The sequence below is a fragment of the Gossypium raimondii genome, chromosome 7, assembly GCF_025698545.1.
Source record: "Gossypium raimondii isolate GPD5lz chromosome 7, ASM2569854v1, whole genome shotgun sequence".
Classification (NCBI taxonomy): Eukaryota; Viridiplantae; Streptophyta; class Magnoliopsida; order Malvales; family Malvaceae; genus Gossypium; species Gossypium raimondii.
Window position 1 is genome coordinate 37,343,700 of NC_068571.1, and position 19,314 is coordinate 37,363,013.

The window sequence follows — 19,314 nt, forward strand, 5'->3', positions numbered from 1 at the left end:
ATTTAAAAAATAAATTTAACACTTACCATTTTCATTTGTTCAACGGATATGTGCTTGTTATCAAGACGAATCAATTCTCCGGCCATTGCTAAATTCGTACAAATTTTTATGATTTAAAAAAAATTAATTTTTTTTAAAATTAACTAAAAATAAGGATTTAAGAGAAATTTAAGAGGAAATTGAGAGCAAATTGAGATTAAATATGGATTTGAGAGAAATTTAGAAGGAAATTGAGAGCAATTTGAGAAGAAATTGAGAGAAAATTGAGAAAATAATTGAGAAAGGATTAATTTGAGAAAAAAAAATGAAGGGGTGGAGGGTTTTTATAGTTTTTTTTTACCGTTGGGGGGCCAAAGGTAAAAAAAATGACCATTGGCACTGTTCACGCACGGAAAATGCGTCCTTTGGGACGCGCTGACGTGGCAACAAAACGCGTCTACGTCAGTGCGCTTTTTGTCCGCGTGGACAAAGCGCACCCTTGAAGACGCGTTTTCCTGTCACGTACACTGACATCGTGCTGATGTGGACTCGTTTTCGGAGAAAATGACCCATTCCGGTAAATAATTATTTACCGAGCCTATTTTGGTAAATTTAAAAAAAAAAAGCTTTTAATTATATTTTGCCCGAAGTTCAGCTTTTATTTTCTATTTTTTATTTGTATTATTGAATTATCATACATCGTATTCGAATAGTGGTAAAGGTAAAGTATATGTGTTTGACCGTATCCAATTAGCCATCTCCCAAGAACAAAAAGGAAGTACAGAAAATGACTGAAATTCCGAAATTACCCATTTCCCAAATAAAGACCATCGAAAGACCTTGCTTTCTCCTCGCTTCTCTTCACTGTAATAAAATCACCAAATAAAATCAACCCAAAAAATAGAGAAAAAATCTTTCTCCTAGTTTCCCCTTTCTCGTTCCTCTTGTTTTCGTAAGCTTGTTTACCTCTCAATTTCATAGCTATGACTGTTATGGCCCCTGCCCCCATCGATGTACTCTCTCTCTCTTTCTCTCTATTTTTACTCCTTTTTTATGATTTTTTTGATTAATTGATTTATTTTTGGAGTTTTTTAGGGTTTTTCTTTGTCCAATTTGGTTTCTTGATGGATCTGATTCTTCTGATTTAATAACTTCTTTTTTGAAATTTTCCTTGATTTTTTAGCAACAAGAAGATGAGGAAATGCTCGTCCCACAGTCTGATTTGACCGACAATCACCAGCCCATGGAAGGTACTTTTTTTTGTTGTTTTGAGAAATTTACTTCTTTGATTCGCTTACATCAATGCAAGTTCCGAAATTTTCTACTTTTTTTTTGGGTAGACTGAAAAGAGGGTTTAATTTGATTATGATCTTTGTGATTTATATCTTAATTGTTAGTTGTAGCGCAACCCGAAGCTGCAAATACTGTGGAAAATCAACCAGTTGAGGATCCTCCTTCATCAAGATTCACTTGGAGGATTGAAAACTTCTCTAGGTTAAACGCTAAGAAGCATTATTCTGAAGTCTTCGTTGTCGGTGGTTATAAATGGTATATCTCTTTCCCTTGTTGATATTGCTACTGTTCTTTCTTTCGTTATATTTTTTTGGCGATGATAATTGATGATTTGATACTTCTGGTTTGAATTGCTTAGGCGAATACTGCTATTTCCAAAGGGAAACAATGTGGATCATTTGTCTATGTATTTGGATGTTGCTGACTCAGCAAGCTTACCCTATGGGTGGAGTAGATATGCCCAGTTCAGTTTGGCAGTAGTTAATCAAATTCATAATAAATATTCTATCAGAAAAGGTATTACCCTTTAAGTAGATTATCTGTACACTGTTTCAGTATTTTCTTCCGTTGGTATTATAACATCAAATTAGTTTGTTTCTGGATTTCATTGAATCAGTTTTGTTTTGCTATGATCAATACCAGCTCTAAAACATCCTTATTTGTTATGTTGTTTCATCATTTAGGAGTTATTGTAAACAGTCTAATGTAGATTTGATGCAATGAAAGGCAGGTTATCTCTGATTACTGATCAGGTTAAAAAGAAAATGTGGCCTTTATGATTCCCTTTTTTTCAATATGGAGTTCTTGATATCATTGTCATTTCTGATGATTGAAAGACATGACTAAACTTGGCTGATTTTAAGATTTTTTGTCCTTGTTCTTTGGTACAATTCCCTTTTTCCTTGTGACCATATTACTCTCCTTGCATGTATAGTGTCTGACTAATATTCAGTTCCATTCCCCCCCCCCTCTTGAATCTATAGTTTGTGCGCTAGTGTAGCTTTTAGTACCATGTTCATGTCTTAGTTTTCTCTAGTATCTTTCTGTAACTTGATGTGAATTTGGTCATACCATTGGAGAGAATAATGATAAGCTTATTAAATTTGCACCTGACTTGGATTTTTACAGACACACAGCACCAGTTCAATGCACGAGAAAGTGATTGGGGTTTTACATCCTTTATGCCCCTCGGCGAGTTATATGATCCTTGCAGAGGGTATCTTGTGAATGACACTTTGATTGTTGAAGCAGAGGTGGTTGTCCGCAGGATTGTTGATTACTGGACATATGACTCAAAGAAGGAAACTGGTTATGTTGGACTTAAAAATCAAGGAGCAACATGTTACATGAATTCTCTGCTTCAAACTCTGTATCACATTCCTTACTTCAGGAAGGTAAGTACTGATGCTCCATGTCTTGTTGAACTGATGTGTTGATGGATCACTTTTGCTAATGCTTCTGATGTTATATTTCAGGCAGTGTATCATATGCCTACAACTGAGAATGATATGCCATCAGGAAGCATCCCTCTTGCTCTGCAGAGTTTATTTTACAAACTCCAGTACAGTGACAGCAGTGTTGCAACAAAAGAGCTGACCAAATCTTTTGGATGGGACACACATGATTCTTTCATGCAGCACGATGTTCAAGAACTTAATAGAGTTCTGTGTGAAAAACTTGAAGATAAAATGAAGGTAAAAAGCTTCAATGATCTTTAACCATGAGTTTATTCTAATTTGAAATTGAAGTAAATTTTGTTTGCTTCTGTTATGCCACCAGGGAACTGTTGTGGAAGGCACCATACAGCAGTTGTTTGAGGGGCACCATATGAATTACATTGAGTGCATTAATGTGGATTATAAATCTACAAGGAAGGAGTCATTTTATGGTATCTTTTTTTTTTTTTTTCTGAAATAACTGGTTGGAATTTATGTCCTGTTCTCCATGTGATGCTAATTTACTTTTTGCCTATACCAGATCTTCAGCTTGATGTTAAAGGCTGTCATGATGTATACGCTTCTTTTGACAAGTATGTAGAGGTTGAGCGCCTTGAAGGTGATAATAAATATCATGCCGAACAATATGGCTTGCAGGTAAGCTTCTATGTATTTTGCAAAATGCTAGATTCTAGATGATGCTTTTGATGAGGTTGATTAAAGTAGATATAGGATTTCATCAATTAATTTCATGCTTCTAAGACAATACTGATAGGATGATCTGTGCATACATCATAAGTTATTTGATTACTAGCAAATTTGCCTTTAGTTAGATCATTGTTCAGTGGTTCAAAGCTGCATAAGAGCCACTATTTTGGCCAGTGTGTACAAAATCTGGCTATTTTTGCTATGGTAGTAACAAAATGCCATCTTTTGCAATTTCTGAAACAGGGTAGCTTTTGAAGTTCTCTCTTGATACAAGCGTTCATTTTTCTTTTAATTGTTTTATCCTTTGTTCAGTGCATTATATCTGATTCTGTGTAATATCTTTTCCTGTTTAAATAATTGCATTTTGGATGATGTTATTGCAGGATGCTAAGAAGGGTGTCTTGTTTATTGACTTCCCTCCGGTCCTTCAGCTTCAGCTTAAGCGATTTGAATATGATTTTATGCGGGACACTATGGTCAAGGTCAGCAGTTATAACATCTTAATTCTGCGTGGTTCTTCATAGCCAATGGTGCATGTGCAGTCCAGGGGCTTCACTGTTAGTGCTTAATAATACATGATGATAAATTTCCTTTTTGCAGAAGTAGAGAAAAAAATAGTTATATGTTCTTGTTGAACTCGTAATACATGCAAACAATTGTTGCAAAAAATAGCAGATGTAATGAGCTCTAACTGTGTGCTGCTAGGTGCTAGCTAGGTCTGGGAATGGTGCTTGGCAAGGGGCGTGCTATGCTCCCTTTGACTGGCTTTGTTAGTCGGACTTGGGTGTGAGTGTCAGATACAGTATGTTCCTGGCGCGAGTATGGTCAGATATTTCTGTGTCTTTCCACGTATTTAGAGGTCGTATCATCATATCCATGTGTCGGACACATGCACTTCAAGAAAAATGAAGGGTTAAAACTACATAGGGGACCAGTCCCCAGACCAAGTAAAAGAATCGAAGCTTGGGGGGTGTTGGTTCTCACCTGTAGTGGTTCCCCCTCCCCTTCTGTGAATGACCGGTTGGCATGTTCTGTGCTAGTAAAATATTTGAGTCTTTTTTTTTGGTTTGGAAGCGTGGGGTTCAAACCAACTCACCTGGCAGAATACAATTACTAGTTTTCTACATCTTATTAATAGCAGTTGTATTGCGATGCTAAATTTTTTGTGTGGTTTTGATGAAGTTTTGCATTAAAACTTAAAACTAACTTCGTAGCCTTTCCAGCCTCTCTTCATTTTGTTTAGAGAACAGAAATCCTTATGTGACACACACACCGTGGATGCTTTTAGTAACAAAAACTTAAAAGAGGCACCATTACGCCTGTTTGATGTCTTCAGCATAAATTGACATTCCTTACTCAGTGAGGAATTGCTGCAAGTTCTGTCATCTGACAGATATTAGTTCTTTATTTGCATGCTTTTATTGGGTTGTGCTAACAGTTGTTAAATGTGTTTTTATCCTGGATTCTAATGGTAAAATTAATATTTCCATTTGTTATGTAGATTAATGATCGCTATGAGTTCCCTTTGCAACTTGACCTTGACCGAGATGGTGGAAAATACTTATCACCAGATGCTGATAGGAGAGTCCGCAATCTTTATACGCTTCACAGGTACCTATAACATTAAGCATTAATCCTGTCTCAGCTGTGTTCTTCCATTTCCATCTTTTGGTAACCAGTAGCTAGAATAAGCTGCTTTTGATGGAAAGTTGAAGGATATCCAAATTTTATACCTTCACATTTTCTTTTGACTTGAAAAAAAAGTATTTAGTCATTTTCATGGTGGAAATACTTTCTAGATGTTTTATAACTTCTTTGATATCTTTGATATATATTTTTCTGAACTTGTATCATTAGTAGTAATTCATTAATGGTTTTATGGTAAGGCTTTTTATTGTTCAGGATCTGGTACAGGCTTCATTGTAACAAAAATTGTATACTTGTATCTTTTTGTGAAGTCATTTTGGTGGAAATAGATATGTTCGGGCCTAAATCAATTAGGGTTAGTTTAGTTGGGATTTTTTTTTATCTCAAAGAGGGTCGTGTGTGGAAGCAGTGATGTCAAGGCGCGCCTAGGCGCAGCGCAAATGCCATTACCGCCTCAGCCACCTCAAGGCGAGGCGACTTCAATCAGGCGAGTGCCTGGTGTGCTTTTGGGCGCCTTTGTTGCAAAGCTAGGCGCAAAAAAAGCGCGCCTCACTAAAGAGCCATTCTATTCTCCTATTTATATATATTATTTTTGCTTTTAAAAGAAAAATATAATAAAATATAATAAATGATTTTTTAATTAATTATTGATCTAATTTTATTATATAAAAATCTAGTTAACTCTTAAAGGTTAAAACTTCTTAAGAGAAGATGAAGGAAATTTAGAGCTAGTTTCTGATGATGATATATAATTTTGCTCTTATGGTGTTTTATTTTACAATACATTAAGTAAATCATCAAACTTAAACTATTGAACAATGTTTTGAATTTATAAATTGAACTATATTGAAATTTATCTTTCTTTTACTAATTAATTAGTACTTATTAATTATATGTATTAGTTACATATGTTTTCATATACATTTTACATGTATATTTATATGCTTGGGCCTCGGTTTACTCGGGCTAGCACTTTTTTTGCGCCTCGGTTTACTCGGGTGAGCGCTTTTTTTTGCGCCTTGCACCTCAGGCTATATAAAGGTCCTGGCGCCTTGAGTGCGCTTGGTGCCCTTGACAACATTATGTGGAAGGTGGTCTGAAACCTCAAACACCGTAGCAACTAGCAAGAGAAAAGAACATGTAGTGCTATTACTGAATAACAACATTCTCAAAAGAAAAAATAATTCATATCCTTGATTAAATCCACTCTACCAAGTTTGGTCAATACAAAGAGATATAGATGGGCAAATACTTACTTGTCTACTAGGATTAGGGTTTGGTAAGTGGGTAGGCTAAGTAATGATACCCAAACTAATGTATAAAGGAAAAGCACTGTACCTAAAATATATTAAAGATGGGACCCAATTGACTTTGACTTAACGTCCTATCCAGCTTGGAAGATAATTACTAATATTCCTGTGGACATCAAAATTCTAAGGTTTAGGGTTGATAATTACTTTTCTACTGACTTATGAACTATGAAGGAGATGTTGGACTTAGAATAGTCTACTTTGTGAAGACCCTATTCGAAAGAAGATGGTATAATTGGATAAAGAATTTGTCCTAAAATTTTTGAATTTTCAGTTGAGGCATCTTTACCTTCCTGATGTAGAGAGGCTAGAGAATGCTGATTCTGTGTTACATTCCCCTCAACTGTCCTCAACAATTGCCTACTTTAAGATGGTGAGCAAAAACAAACAGAAGTTGAGAAATGAATCACGTACTTGGTTTCTCTAATAATGTGTAGAAAGATTGTTTACACATATCAGTTGATTGTGCTGGTGCACAGATTTCATGGATTGCACATACTACTTTATGTTTCTTCACTGCTTATAATAACATTAAGTTTAGAAACCATGTACCGGGGTTCTCTAATGATACTATGAAAGATGGTAACTGTTCTCAAGTTGATTGTGCTTGTGCAGAAATTTAGTGACAGCACATGCTACTTTATGTTTCTTTAATGCTTATAATAACAGCTGCTGCTTACATCTTTGAGTTTGGTTACAGTGTCCTCGTTCACAGTGGTGGGGTGCATGGTGGACATTATTATGCATTTATCAGGCCGACTCTTTCTGATCAATGGTATGGATCATATTAATGCATTCAATCCTATGCAAAAAAAAAAAAAAAAAAAAAGAAAAAAAAAAGAAAAAAAAAGAAGAGAAAATGAAAGAAGAAAAGGAATTGATTACTAAATGCTTAGTCTGCTGCACAACTATTAAACTAACATATGCTGATTGTATTTAAGGTACTTTATTTACAGCATACATATGCCAGCTATGCGCTTCGGAGACTTGCAGGTGATACTTCTTTTGTATTGCTTTTCAGGTATAAATTTGATGATGAAAGAGTAACGAAAGAAGATATGAAAAGGGCATTGGAGGAGCAGTATGGTGGTGAAGAAGAGGTACTATCTTAGTATGTTTTACGCACTGTTTATGAACTTTTTGTTTTAGCTTTTTTTCTTTTAATTATATGTATCTTCAGGGTTATGATTTAACAAAGTTTCTTTCTTCTAATGTGCCAGTTACCACAGACAAATCCAGGATTCAATAATACTCCTTTTAAATTTACCAAATACTCAAATGCATACATGCTGGTGTATATACGTGAAAGTGACAAAGACAAGATAATATGTAATGTGGATGAGAAGGATATTGCCGAACATCTTAGGGTAAGATTCTGTTGTTAACATATTAGAGCTAAAAATGAGCCAAGTCGAGAGATGTGGTGGAAGGGAGTTATTAACTAGTCCCTAGCTGGGTTTGAGTTCGGGTTGTTTATGGCTCCAACTAGGATAGTTCAGCATATTTAGTAGTCTCAAGCTTGGCTTGAAGAAACCATTGAAATTTCATATGATTGTCTCCTGGGTTGCTTTATCTAGAGCAATTACAGATGAGCTCTTACCCAGCTGATTTTAGGAGTTGTTTCTCAATTTGATCATTTCAGATCTTCCCTTTCTCACAATCTAATGTGCAATGTTTTTTATGATGTTTCTAGGAGAGGTTGAAGAAAGAACAAGAAGAGAAGGAGCATAAGAAAAAAGAGAAGGCAGAGGCACACCTTTACACTATTATAAAGGTTGTTGTTTGAGTCATTATTTTAGTGGCTGGATGGAGCATTATTGAGAGTACTTTCTTACAGCTATATGATTGTCCAGGTTGCACGAGATGATGATCTTGCAGGGCAAATTGGGAAGGATATATATTTTGATCTTGTGGATCATGATAAAGTCAGGAGTTTTCGAATTCAGAAGCAGATAACTTTCAATGTGTTTAAGGTATGGTAAACAGAGAAAAGGAAAAAAAAAAGATTTCTTCTTGCCTTTTACTTGGCAGTTATGGTAATAGTTATATCCTGTGTTCATGATTTCACTTGTTGGTGCATGCAGGAAGAGATTGCTAAAGAGTTTGGCATACCAGTGCAATTTCAGCGTTTCTGGTTGTGGGCCAAGCGTCAAAATCATACATACCGTCCAAACCGACCATTGACACCTTTGGAGGAAACACAATCTGTAATATTCCTAAGCGCCACTTATACTGTTTTGGTTCTAAAACCTTGTTTCAGGAGTAATTGTGTCTAGTTTTAGCTTCCATTTTTTTTCAGCATAGTTAAGGTCCTTTTGGTTCTACAACCTTTGCATGCATATTGTTGCATGCCTCTCCTGTTGAATGAGTATACATTTATACATGTTTTTCTTAAAAAAATACAGAAAAAACCTGGACAACATAGAAATTTGCCGAAATTTCCTTTTTTGTTTGTCAAGGATCTAACTCTGCCCAACTTTGAATCTCCTCACTGTAGGTTGGAACACTGCGGGAGGTATCAAATAAAGTTCACAATGCAGAATTGAGGTTGTTCTTGGAGGTTGAGCTTGGACTGGTAATTTGGCTTTCCATCTCTTAAATTTTCTGTCTAGTTATGTTCTTTTATCTCATTCAGGATCTTCATTCTCCAATCCAAAATTAGAATTAGGAGTGATCCTGAAGGATAGGCCTCAGTTGGGATTCTAAAAGCTTCCAAGTGCAAAAGGCTGTCTATTGTCACCATAGAAGTTAGGCATTTGCCAATAGCCTTATTGTTTTTTGGGAGTGCTGAACTCTTAGTTCTAGAGAGTAGTGACCAAGGGTCAAAGCTTCAGAAACCTCCAATATAAAAGGAATAAGTAGGAATCAGACCATGAGGTTTTAAGTTTCACTCATGTCCACCGCAGAATAACTTATCTGCCCTTCAATTAAAAGTTGGATTTGTAACTGTCTCCTTTTTGCTAAATTCTTTAGGCAAATCCTATGTCTGTGAATCATTTAAAAATGAGAACTAGGAGAGATACTGAAGGATAGGCCTTAGTTGGGATTCTAAAAGCTTCCCAGTGCAAAAGGCTGTCTGTTGTCACCATAGAAGTTAGGCATTTTCCAATGGCCTTGTTGTTTTTTGGTAGAGTGCTGAACTCTTAGTTCTAGCGAGTAGTGACCATGGGTCAAAGCTTCAGAAACCTCCAATATAAAAGGAATAAGTAGGAATCAGACCATGAGGTTTTAAGCTTCACTCATGTCCAGCACAGAATTACTTATCTGCCCTTTAAATAGAAGTTGGATTTGTAACTGTCTCCTTTTTGCTAAATTCTTTAGGCAAATCCTATGTATATGAATCATTTAAAAATGAGTGTTTCATCCAGTTTTGCCCTCTTCCCCTTGGTAATTTTGTGGTCATCTTGTATTCTTTTCATGACTTAAACATTATTTTTCAGGATTTACGCCCAATTGCTCCACCGGATAAGACAAAGGAGGATATTTTACTTTTCTTTAAGCACTATAATCCTGAGAAAGAAGAGCTTCGGTAAGTTGTCTCATGTTGCGTGTTTCCCCTTATCTTCGGGGAATTATGTGAAATCTTATAAGAGATTATCTTTCTGTTGCATCAGCTTTGTTGGAAGGCTGTTTGTGAAAAGCACTGGCAAGCCGATTGAAATTTTATCAAAATTAAATAAAATGGCAGGATATGCTCCTGATGAAGAGATCAACCTTTACGAGGTTTGCTTCCAATTATTCTTTCTACAGCAGTGCAATTTTTAGTTCTCTTTTAACTCTTTCCTGTCATTTCTCTCTTTTTTGCTTGCGTTTGAGGAGATGGTAATTGAAACTAATGCATAGTTCTAGAAAAGACATTTTTTTTTTCTTCCTCTATGGTGGTTTAGTTGGAACTATTCAGGCATTTTCTAAGTTATTTTCACTTGAACAGTTGATAAATAACTTAGTTAATAGTTCCTGTATATTTTTGTGTTTGACAGTGAAATGGATATAATGTCCATCTGGTTCTTTTGTCCAAGCGTTTGCATAAATTTTGAAAATCTAATGAGGAATGATACTTGGGTATGCTTTAATGTACAGGAAATTAAGTTTGAGCCCAGTGTTATGTGTGAACCCATTGACAAGAAAATTACATTCCGAGCTAGCCAGGTATGCATTGTACCTCATTTTGGGTCCTTGGGACAATTCTTATTTGGTTTGATCCTATTTAACTGTTTTGATATTCCATCATTTTCCACTGCAGCTTGAGGATGGTGACATAGTTTGCTTTCAAAAGTCTCTTCCTGTTGAAAGCACTGAACAATTCCGCTATCCAGATGTTCCTTCATTTTTGGAATATGTGCATAATCGCCAAGTACATTCTGTTTATCCTTTATATATACTACCTTCTTGCAGTTATTCTATTGTTTTCACTGCATTTTCATCTGAAGTCTTGATGGATGTCAAGCGTGAGGGTTGATCTGTCTGGTCATATAGCTACTTTTTGTATGATTGTGATGGATGATGTGTGGTAGGTAGATTAGTCTTGCATCTTTTCAGTCCAATCTGATGCCTGGGTTATTAGTTTCTACGAATATTCAGACCTATAAAAGGTAGATTTTCACTCATGATATTCAGGAGCTAATGTGCAATATATTGAGCACTTTGTTCTCTCAGTGGTAGTTTGATTAACTGAATACTATTTGTCTGCTTTTTTGGTCGCACTCATTAATTCCATGAGCAGTTTTTGATCTGGCATATTAGGTTAGTGGTTGCATGTGCTAATGTTGGTAAGCATTGCTAATAGATTAAAGCAGAAAACAAGTTAACTTTTTTTAATAGCATTGGCATTACTTTCGTTGTCTCAATGGGCCTCAGAGTTTGATTGATAAGATCATGATATCTACAATTATAAATAATAGTGCTTGGTTCCAGAAGCACCATCTATTTCTTTATTAAATTCCCTAATTTTAAACAATTCAATCTTTCCACTCTTTGAAAATAAATGCATTGGATGAATGAAAATAGTAAAATCACATTTTGTTCTGCATTTTCTATTTAAAGAAAATTATCAGCATAATTAATTCCGGTTTGCTTACGTTATACATAAAACTTAGCAGGACTGCCACCCAGAAACTAAATACAAGAGAAAACGCTATTAGAGGTTTTACTTGTTTGGATGAGTGATGAGTGCAGCCCTTTCATTTGTATGTATTTATGAGTCTTTTCATTATCCGAAAAAGTATAAGGTGTATGGTTATATTTTTTGTCTATTAATGATACAGTAAAAGCTCTATATACTCACATAGCCTTCAAACTGTTTTGGCTCACTTTTGAATGCTGTCCAAAGGCATATTAAGCTGTTATCCTATTTGTGAAGACATTTCTTTATGGCAGATTGTACATTTTCAGTCATTTCTTGGAATATACAACCCTTCAGTTATATCCAGCTTGATTAAGCTTTTTTGCTTCATTCGCTAAAGCAATATTTTCATTTTTTTAAATTTCTTTATGGTAGATTGTACACTTTCGGTCTTTGGAGAAACCCAAGGAAGATGATTTTTGTCTTGAGATGTAAGTTCAAAATTTCAGTTGAAGTTGCCTTCCTGTACTTTTTTTCTATTGACATACCTTTTTTTACTGGTATTTTCTGCTATTTTAAATATCAATTTGATGATCAAGGCCTTACACTCCTTCCTTTTGAATGTTTAGGTCAAGGCTTTATACCTATGATGATGTTGTTGAAAGAGTAGCTCAGAAACTTGGTTTGAATGATCCGTCAAAAATCAGGCTTACATCTCACAATTGTTACTCTCAGCAACCCAAACCTCAGCCTATTAAGTATCGTGGGGTGGATCATTTGTCTGACATGCTGGTCCACTACAATCAGGTAATAATCAAATCCCCTTAGCAGTGCATATTGAGAGGCCAAATGATGATACGGCTAAAAGCTAACCAATTTTGTTTGTTGACAGACTTCTGATATTTTATACTATGAAGTTTTAGACATCCCTCTACCAGAATTACAAGGTTTGAAAACCTTGAAGGTAGCATTTCATCATGCTACTAAGGATGAAGTGAGTATATGGATCATATTTAAGAGTTTTGATGAATGATGTAAAAGTTCTGTTGTAGTACACTAAAAGTGGGTTTTTTGTGATCCAGGTTGTTATCCATACAATTAGGCTTCCAAAACAGAGCACTGTGGGCGATGTGATTAATGATCTTAAGACAAAGGTAAGTTTTCTTTCATTTGATGGGTCAAATGATCATGTTGAGGGCATGTATACTTTTTATTGATAATTTCTTAAATAATAGAGTAAAAATTGTGAATAATCTTTCGGAAACAGGTAGAGTTGTCTCATCCTGATGCAGAACTGCGGTTGCTTGAAGTTTTCTATCACAAGATCTACAAGGTTTGAATGTCATGTTATCATGGTTACTTTTTGCTCATATCAGTGTTTACCCTGGAAATGGGGAATGAGTCATGTTTATTTAATTTGATCTGGATGTATGGGTGATGTATTGCCTAATATCGTATTTTTCATAATCTTCTAATGCCATCAGTTGTCTTATCTGTTTAAAACTTGATATTGCTTGTTGAAAAGATTGTTTCATGGGTTAGTTTCTTGAATTGTATATTCCTTTATGTGGTTTGTATTTCTGCTCTTCCTGGTTTGCTAATTTGGGGTTCGTTTATTCACCTATTGTTCCCTTTTCTTCGCTTTCGTCACAAAATTTTGTTTCCATCACATTTCTGCAGATTTTCCCACCTAGTGAGAAGATTGAGAATATAAATGACCAGTACTGGACATTGCGGGCAGAAGAGGTCAGTTCCTCCACCCTGCTCTCTATCTCTTATGCATGCACTCATGCTTCCTGCTATGATCTAAGGAATCATTTTCTTTTTCTTGTATTTCGTTGGTTTAGATTTTTTGAATATCATTTCTTGGATAATGGCTTTCTTTAAGTTATAGAGTGCTGGTTTTGATCTTTGTTTCTTAATCTTACAGATTCCAGAAGAAGAGAAAAATCTTGGTCCAAATGATCGCCTAATTCATGTTTACCACTTCACTAAAGAAACTGCTCAGAACCAGATGGTAATAAATTTTTTTCACATCATCTTATCTTCAGTTGCCATTTTGCTTTGCCTATTACTACTTTATCACTATTATGTTTCCTTACCAATGTTTTTGCCTCTTGTTTTGACAGCAAATTCTGAATTTTGGAGAGCCCTTTTTCTTGGTGATTCATGAAGGTGAGACTTTGGCTGAAATAAAAGTCCGAATACAAAAGAAGCTGCAAGTTCCTGATGAGGACTTTGCTAAGGTTTGTTGTACTTCCTGAATCCTAAGTGAACTTGTGCTCACTGATTTACCCTAATTCTTAACGTGTTCAACCCCTTTTCTCTCTCCTCTTTTTGGCTGGGTAAATAAAATTTGAATTGATGTATATTAGGAACTCTGATGGTGATGTATCTTGTGTTAATATTTCTTTTTAACTAGTTGTTTTTCCTTCTCAGTTATGTATTCTTCGTTTTATTTATATGAATCCTATTTGTTTTTTCAGTGGAAGTTTGCATTCCTCTCACTTGGCCGGCCGGAGTACCTTCAAGATTCTGATATTGTATCTAGTCGTTTTCAGGTGTGCACATTGTTTTGCTTATAGATATTTGAAAAATTTTCCAAGTTTCATTAGGATTTTACTCTAATTTTGGTTTTACTATACATATACTCAGAGACGAGATGTTTATGGTGCTTGGGAGCAGTATCTTGGGCTGGAGCACTCTGACAATGCTCCAAAAAGAGCTTATGCTGCTAATCAGGTAATAACCCTTTATTAAAAGTATTCCCAAAGTTTCAGCAGAAATCAGTTGATAAGAAACATACCCTAAGGATAAAGATATTCTTTAAGGCTACGATTAATCTATCTGCTTTTTCCAAGTCCGAAAATGACTGGCCTTTGGCGATGCCCGGAATAGTAGACTCTAATAAAATCACGCTTCTTTGCAGAACCGGCACACCTTTGAGAAGCCTGTTAAAATATACAATTAGGGACTATTTTAGATTTTACCTCCCTTTGGTGACATTGCACAAAAGAGTGGCACTCTACATGAACAAAAAGCAAATGACAATGTGAGGCAACAAGTTAGCACTGAAATGGCATCTGTGACCTTTGCTTGTTGATTTGTTGGATAAATGTAATTCTTTCGGTAGTGTCGATTTGAAGGACTACTTCCTTTTACGTAATCAAAGTGTGCATCTGCAAATGACAATTACGATCCGCTGAGATTTTTGCTACTACTTTCCGTCTTTAAATCGAGGTTGGTTGGTTGGTTCAATCTTCAATCAAAACGTAAATGGGGGCAAGTTGCCTGTGTAATTTGTCAGTACATAAACAAGATTTTGATTATAAGTGAATTTATGTATACACAGTATAGTTGGGAGAAGGTTGTGATTTTTGCCATTCCCTTTGGTTGGTTGCCCTGATTTTGTCCATGTAGATCATCTGATGCATTTAGCATTAGCTGCTGCCCTTTGTAATGGTTGATTGCCATTCTTTTTCAAGCCTATTATTATGGCTTATTATTATTATATCTAAAGATTCTCTTCATATTTGCGCTACTTTCGCCCAACTCTGAAATCCCAATCTCAATCTCAATCATTACTGATTTCTTTTTATAGTGAACTTGTTTTTATATGGTTACAAATCTGAGTTTGGTATTATGATTCGGAGTAATCCAAAGTAAATCAAATTTATTCATAATAATGGGATATATTTTATTTTCCATTTTCTTGTTTCTCTTGAGAAATATTTTCCACTCTGTCGAAGCAATTACCTATTTTGTTATAAAGATATTCAATTTAGGTACTGCTTTTTTTTTCCGCCTACCCATTGTAGGCCTTGTCATGGTGATATTATTTTTTTATGGTCCATGTTCATGGTTGTTTTTTTTAATAATGTTATTTTCGAAGTTTATGATAAATTGTAATTTTAAATCTTTTATAAACTCTAAGGTGTGTGGTATGTGGAACTTTTTAGTGGTAGAATTAGAAAGCTTGTTTACTAACAAAACTGTTTTATACCTATAACCACTTGCTTTTATGTTATCATATTTTGTTTCCGAAGGTTGTTGATTAGGGACTCTAATTCTTTTACTGTAATTGTATAACTGGTGATTGACCACTGAATTAAACTGATTATTGATGGCCAATTCACGACTTAACTGTTTCAATATCTCCATGCCTACCTGCATGCTTAAGTTCAGATTCACTTTGTGGATGCCTGTCATCCAAGTAAATTCTCGATTAATAAAAAACGAATAGGGAAAATGACAAAAGATTAGATATATACATAGGATAAGGTGGAGATATTATATTACCTTTTTTCCTTACTGATTTTTAGTAGTATAGTGGACCTTATCTCCTCTCTTTTCCTTTTTTGTGCAGGATGTGACTTGACTTCAATCATAATTGTATTAACATGGTACATGAGCTCGGTAACTGCAGGACCAATTTTCCCTCACCTCACCTCCTATGTTGTTCCCACTTCTCACTCACTTTAGCCATATTGGTTTTTCTCCCCGATTGAAATTCAGTTTCAACTATCAACCTTTACTTTGTTTCAATGATTGCTTATTATCAGTTGTCTTTTATATCTATTAACATTTGTTTAAAGAGAAGATGGGCAAAAATTAAACAAACATGCAAAAAAAAAAAAAGGAAAAAGGAATTTGGAACTTTTATGGTACAATCATTTTTTTGGGTGTTGTTTCAACATTTGGGGTTTCAATTTAAATCCGCTAGGCAAGCCAAAGTTAGAAAATCATTATAGGGAATAAAATTGAAATAAAATTTTTTGGGTAAAAATTCAATACCGTTATATTAATTTATAGTTTTATAAGGATTTAACTGCAATTTATTATTCTTTTTAAGATCAAGGCCAGGCTGTTCTAGATTTACGGTTGCCGCAAGATATCTGTTCTTAAAATATTCGATAAGCTATATATCTTTTCTTAAGAATAGTGACATAAGTATCAAAGCTCGGAAAGTACATTTTATGGCATTTGAACTGTGAACTTGAAACTGGGGAATTCTATTTTATAGCACTAGAAGTGTAACCACAAAATCTCAAACCTCATCTTCACTTCTCACAACCATTCTCTCCCCTTAAAATCTAGAAGCTTTAAACAAATAAAGTCGTTTTTGACTTATAAGTCATGATTCATGTCAATAGGTTCAGATAGTTGCTTGTCTTAATCATGACAAGTCAATGTTTCGTTAACATCAACTACATTGAAGCGGTCCAATTTGAAACACTGTCACGTGACATAATTGGATTGAGTTGTTGTCATTTAATTAAGTCGGTGAAATTTGGTTCCAATTTTTCTTAATTATTGTTGGTCTGGAATGTTAGTAAATCTCAACACTCGAACAAAATAGGAAAAGAATTATTAAATTTAAAATAGATTGAGAGAATAAAGTTTTATCATGATAGTTAAGATATTATTTTGAAGATATTAATTGTTTTCATATTATATTTTGGTATATAAAAGACTTACAAGTAAATAATTATTGAGGTTATAATGAAGTGCAACCATTAATTTTATTTCCATTGTTGAAACATATCATTATTCAGGAAAATTAAAAAGGGTAAAACTAATAATAAAAGTTTTAAGGAAAAATGATTGACGGGGTGTTGACTGTTGATGGAGCCTTAGGACGAGCAATGAAGAAGATTGGGAAGAGGTCGAATGAACCTCTGGATTTTGGTGATTCTATTGTGGATGGAGCGGGGATGTCAATTGGCTCAAGTGAGAAAACCACTGTGTCATGGAAAGACAAGTTATTAGGTACCTTTGGCGATATTGGCTCGTCGCAAAAGGATGAAAATTTCATCTTAAATGAAGGTGATGCCATGAAGGAAGTGGTTGATGGGATACCTTCGATTAAGTTTTCTGAACGGGTTCATGATTTTATTGCACAACGGACGTCCAAGACTGTGATTGTGAAGTTTCTTGGTCGGAAGATTTAGTACCATGCCATGCCAAATAAACTTTAGTCAATATGGAAAACGAAGCAATCCTTACAGATACTTTGTAACACCTCTAACCTGTTTTCGTTGCCGGAGTAGGATTACGGAGTATTACAATACAAAGCAGAACATTTATTATCAAATAGCATCAAATTTTCTAATTAATTGTCAAAATTTATATTATTATGTAATTTAAAGTGAAACATACACTCATGGGTCTAAAATCGGGTCTACGAGGCCTTAAAAATAGTTTAGAAATAATCGGGGACCAATTAGAAACAAATCAGAAGATTTAGTAAAAATATGAAAAATTTCAAAACAGGGGTCACACGGCCGTGTGATAGAGCCCAGGCCCTGTGGCTCAAAACATGGCCGTGTGGCTACTTCACACGCCTGTGTTCGCTAACCGTGTAACTAACTGTGCCCATGTAATATAAGGCCACATGGCCATGTAACTTTCTATGCCCGTGTGAACCAACCTGCACTGAATACAAATAAGGCACACGACCGTGTGTAACACACGTCCTTGTGACAGCTCGTGTCCCAGGTAGTGTGCATCCAAATTCAACCCAAAACTTGTCATTTTCACTCCCAAATGGTTAGGTACCTAAACATACCAAAAGCACATGCATACAAGCCCTCAAAACACATTAAAAAAATACTCAAAGCATGACAAACAATCAACCTAGGTGCCTAACCAATATGCCATCATTGACACCACAATTCAAATAATAATCCGTTTTCACTAGAATGTTGTCAATGAACGATATATGGATATAGGTGCACGGTTAACCGTTAGAAAACACACCAAACACTCATATGAGCCAATCCAACTGATAACACGCCTCGGCACTAAGTGCTTAGCCCGTAGGCTAACATTCGCCCTTGCTAACACGCCAAAAAATATTGTAATATAACACGATAGTCTGCAACAAATGCATGACTTTTATATATTCAGTGAACAAGAAATATATAGGAACCATAATCTCATCTCATATCAATCTCGTACAACGCGCATTATAACCTATTAGCCTGTCAATTGTACTCTATCCTACGCTTATCCTGCATAGGGGTACACATTACCAACCAACAGTATATACAAATCATATTTGTAATTTCCCTTACCTTAACATTGACTATATTAAACTAACATTCAACAATTTAGTTTTACAAGATAAGCATAACAAATGTATTAAATTAAATCGAACAAACTTACCAAGCTAAACTGCAACAATGACAAAATTTCAGGGACTATTCAACAACTTTCTCTTTTCCTCGACTTTCAACTCGTTCTTGATCTATAATAATAATCCCATTAAATTAACCAATTCCTACAACAACATTAACTCATTTTATGCTAATAAGTACTTTTATACATTTTTTTACAAAATTATCCCTAACATACCTTTTATGCAATCTAGTCCATAAGTCCAAAACTCGTAATTTAACCAATTTCCACTAAAACCCAACTTAGCCAAACTATTTAGGACCTCACTGCAGTCCATATTTACTTTTAATTCACAGTAAGTACAAGTAATTTCACTAATTTCACATTTTAGTCCTTAAACATTAAAGTTACCAAAAACTACTTTACAAAATAGTCCTATTTAACAACCAAGCTTAATAATCTATCATAAAACTTCAAGAACACCCTAAATTCATCAATGGCATAATCCATAACATGGGAAAGCTTTTCAAATTAGTCTTCGAGTTAGCTAAATTGAGCAATACGAGCTTAGAAGCATAAAAAGTACTAAAAACAAGCAAGATTTACCTACCAAAATGAAGAACCCTAAATGACTGAAAGCTTGCTTCTTCTTTGACAATGGAGTTTCAGTTGGATGAAAGAAATAAAGAAGATGTTGCCATTTTAATTTTTTTGTTAACTTTTATTTTACTTAATTGATTTGTTTAATTACTAAATTAAC

At 34.9% G+C, this 19,314-nt stretch overlaps 1 protein-coding gene across 1 annotated transcript; it reads left to right on the top strand.

The window, feature by feature from the left end:
• The first annotated feature begins 815 nt into the window (after nucleotides 1-815).
• Nucleotides 816-14,976, top strand: LOC105793169 (ubiquitin C-terminal hydrolase 13). Its single transcript, XM_012622097.2, has 32 exons — nucleotides 816-992; nucleotides 1,163-1,229; nucleotides 1,377-1,527; nucleotides 1,631-1,788; nucleotides 2,401-2,666; nucleotides 2,748-2,966; nucleotides 3,052-3,160; nucleotides 3,250-3,365; nucleotides 3,800-3,898; nucleotides 4,918-5,027; nucleotides 7,074-7,148; nucleotides 7,395-7,473; nucleotides 7,594-7,740; nucleotides 8,067-8,147; nucleotides 8,227-8,346; nucleotides 8,458-8,580; nucleotides 8,871-8,948; nucleotides 9,814-9,902; nucleotides 9,988-10,096; nucleotides 10,454-10,522; nucleotides 10,617-10,727; nucleotides 11,871-11,926; nucleotides 12,065-12,242; nucleotides 12,328-12,429; nucleotides 12,518-12,589; nucleotides 12,703-12,768; nucleotides 13,116-13,181; nucleotides 13,366-13,452; nucleotides 13,565-13,681; nucleotides 13,922-13,996; nucleotides 14,091-14,177; nucleotides 14,365-14,976. The coding sequence occupies exons 1-32, from the start codon at nucleotides 963-965 to the stop codon at nucleotides 14,404-14,406; spliced, it is 3,354 nt and encodes a 1,117-aa protein (XP_012477551.1). The 5' UTR covers nucleotides 816-962; the 3' UTR covers nucleotides 14,407-14,976.
• The last annotated feature ends 4,338 nt before the right edge of the window (nucleotides 14,977-19,314 follow it).

What these genes read in the sequence shown, in the direction of transcription:
- LOC105793169 (XM_012622097.2), top strand. Translation starts at nt 963, where the DNA reads ATGACTGTTATGGCCCCTGCCCCCATCGAT. An exon ending in AAGAGATCAACCTTTACGAG is followed by an intron (nt 10,097 to 10,453) that starts GTTTGCTTCCAA and finishes TTTAATGTACAG; the next exon opens with GAAATTAAGTTTGAGCCCAG. An exon ending in TGCTGGTCCACTACAATCAG is followed by an intron (nt 12,243 to 12,327) that starts GTAATAATCAAA and finishes GTTTGTTGACAG; the next exon opens with ACTTCTGATATTTTATACTA.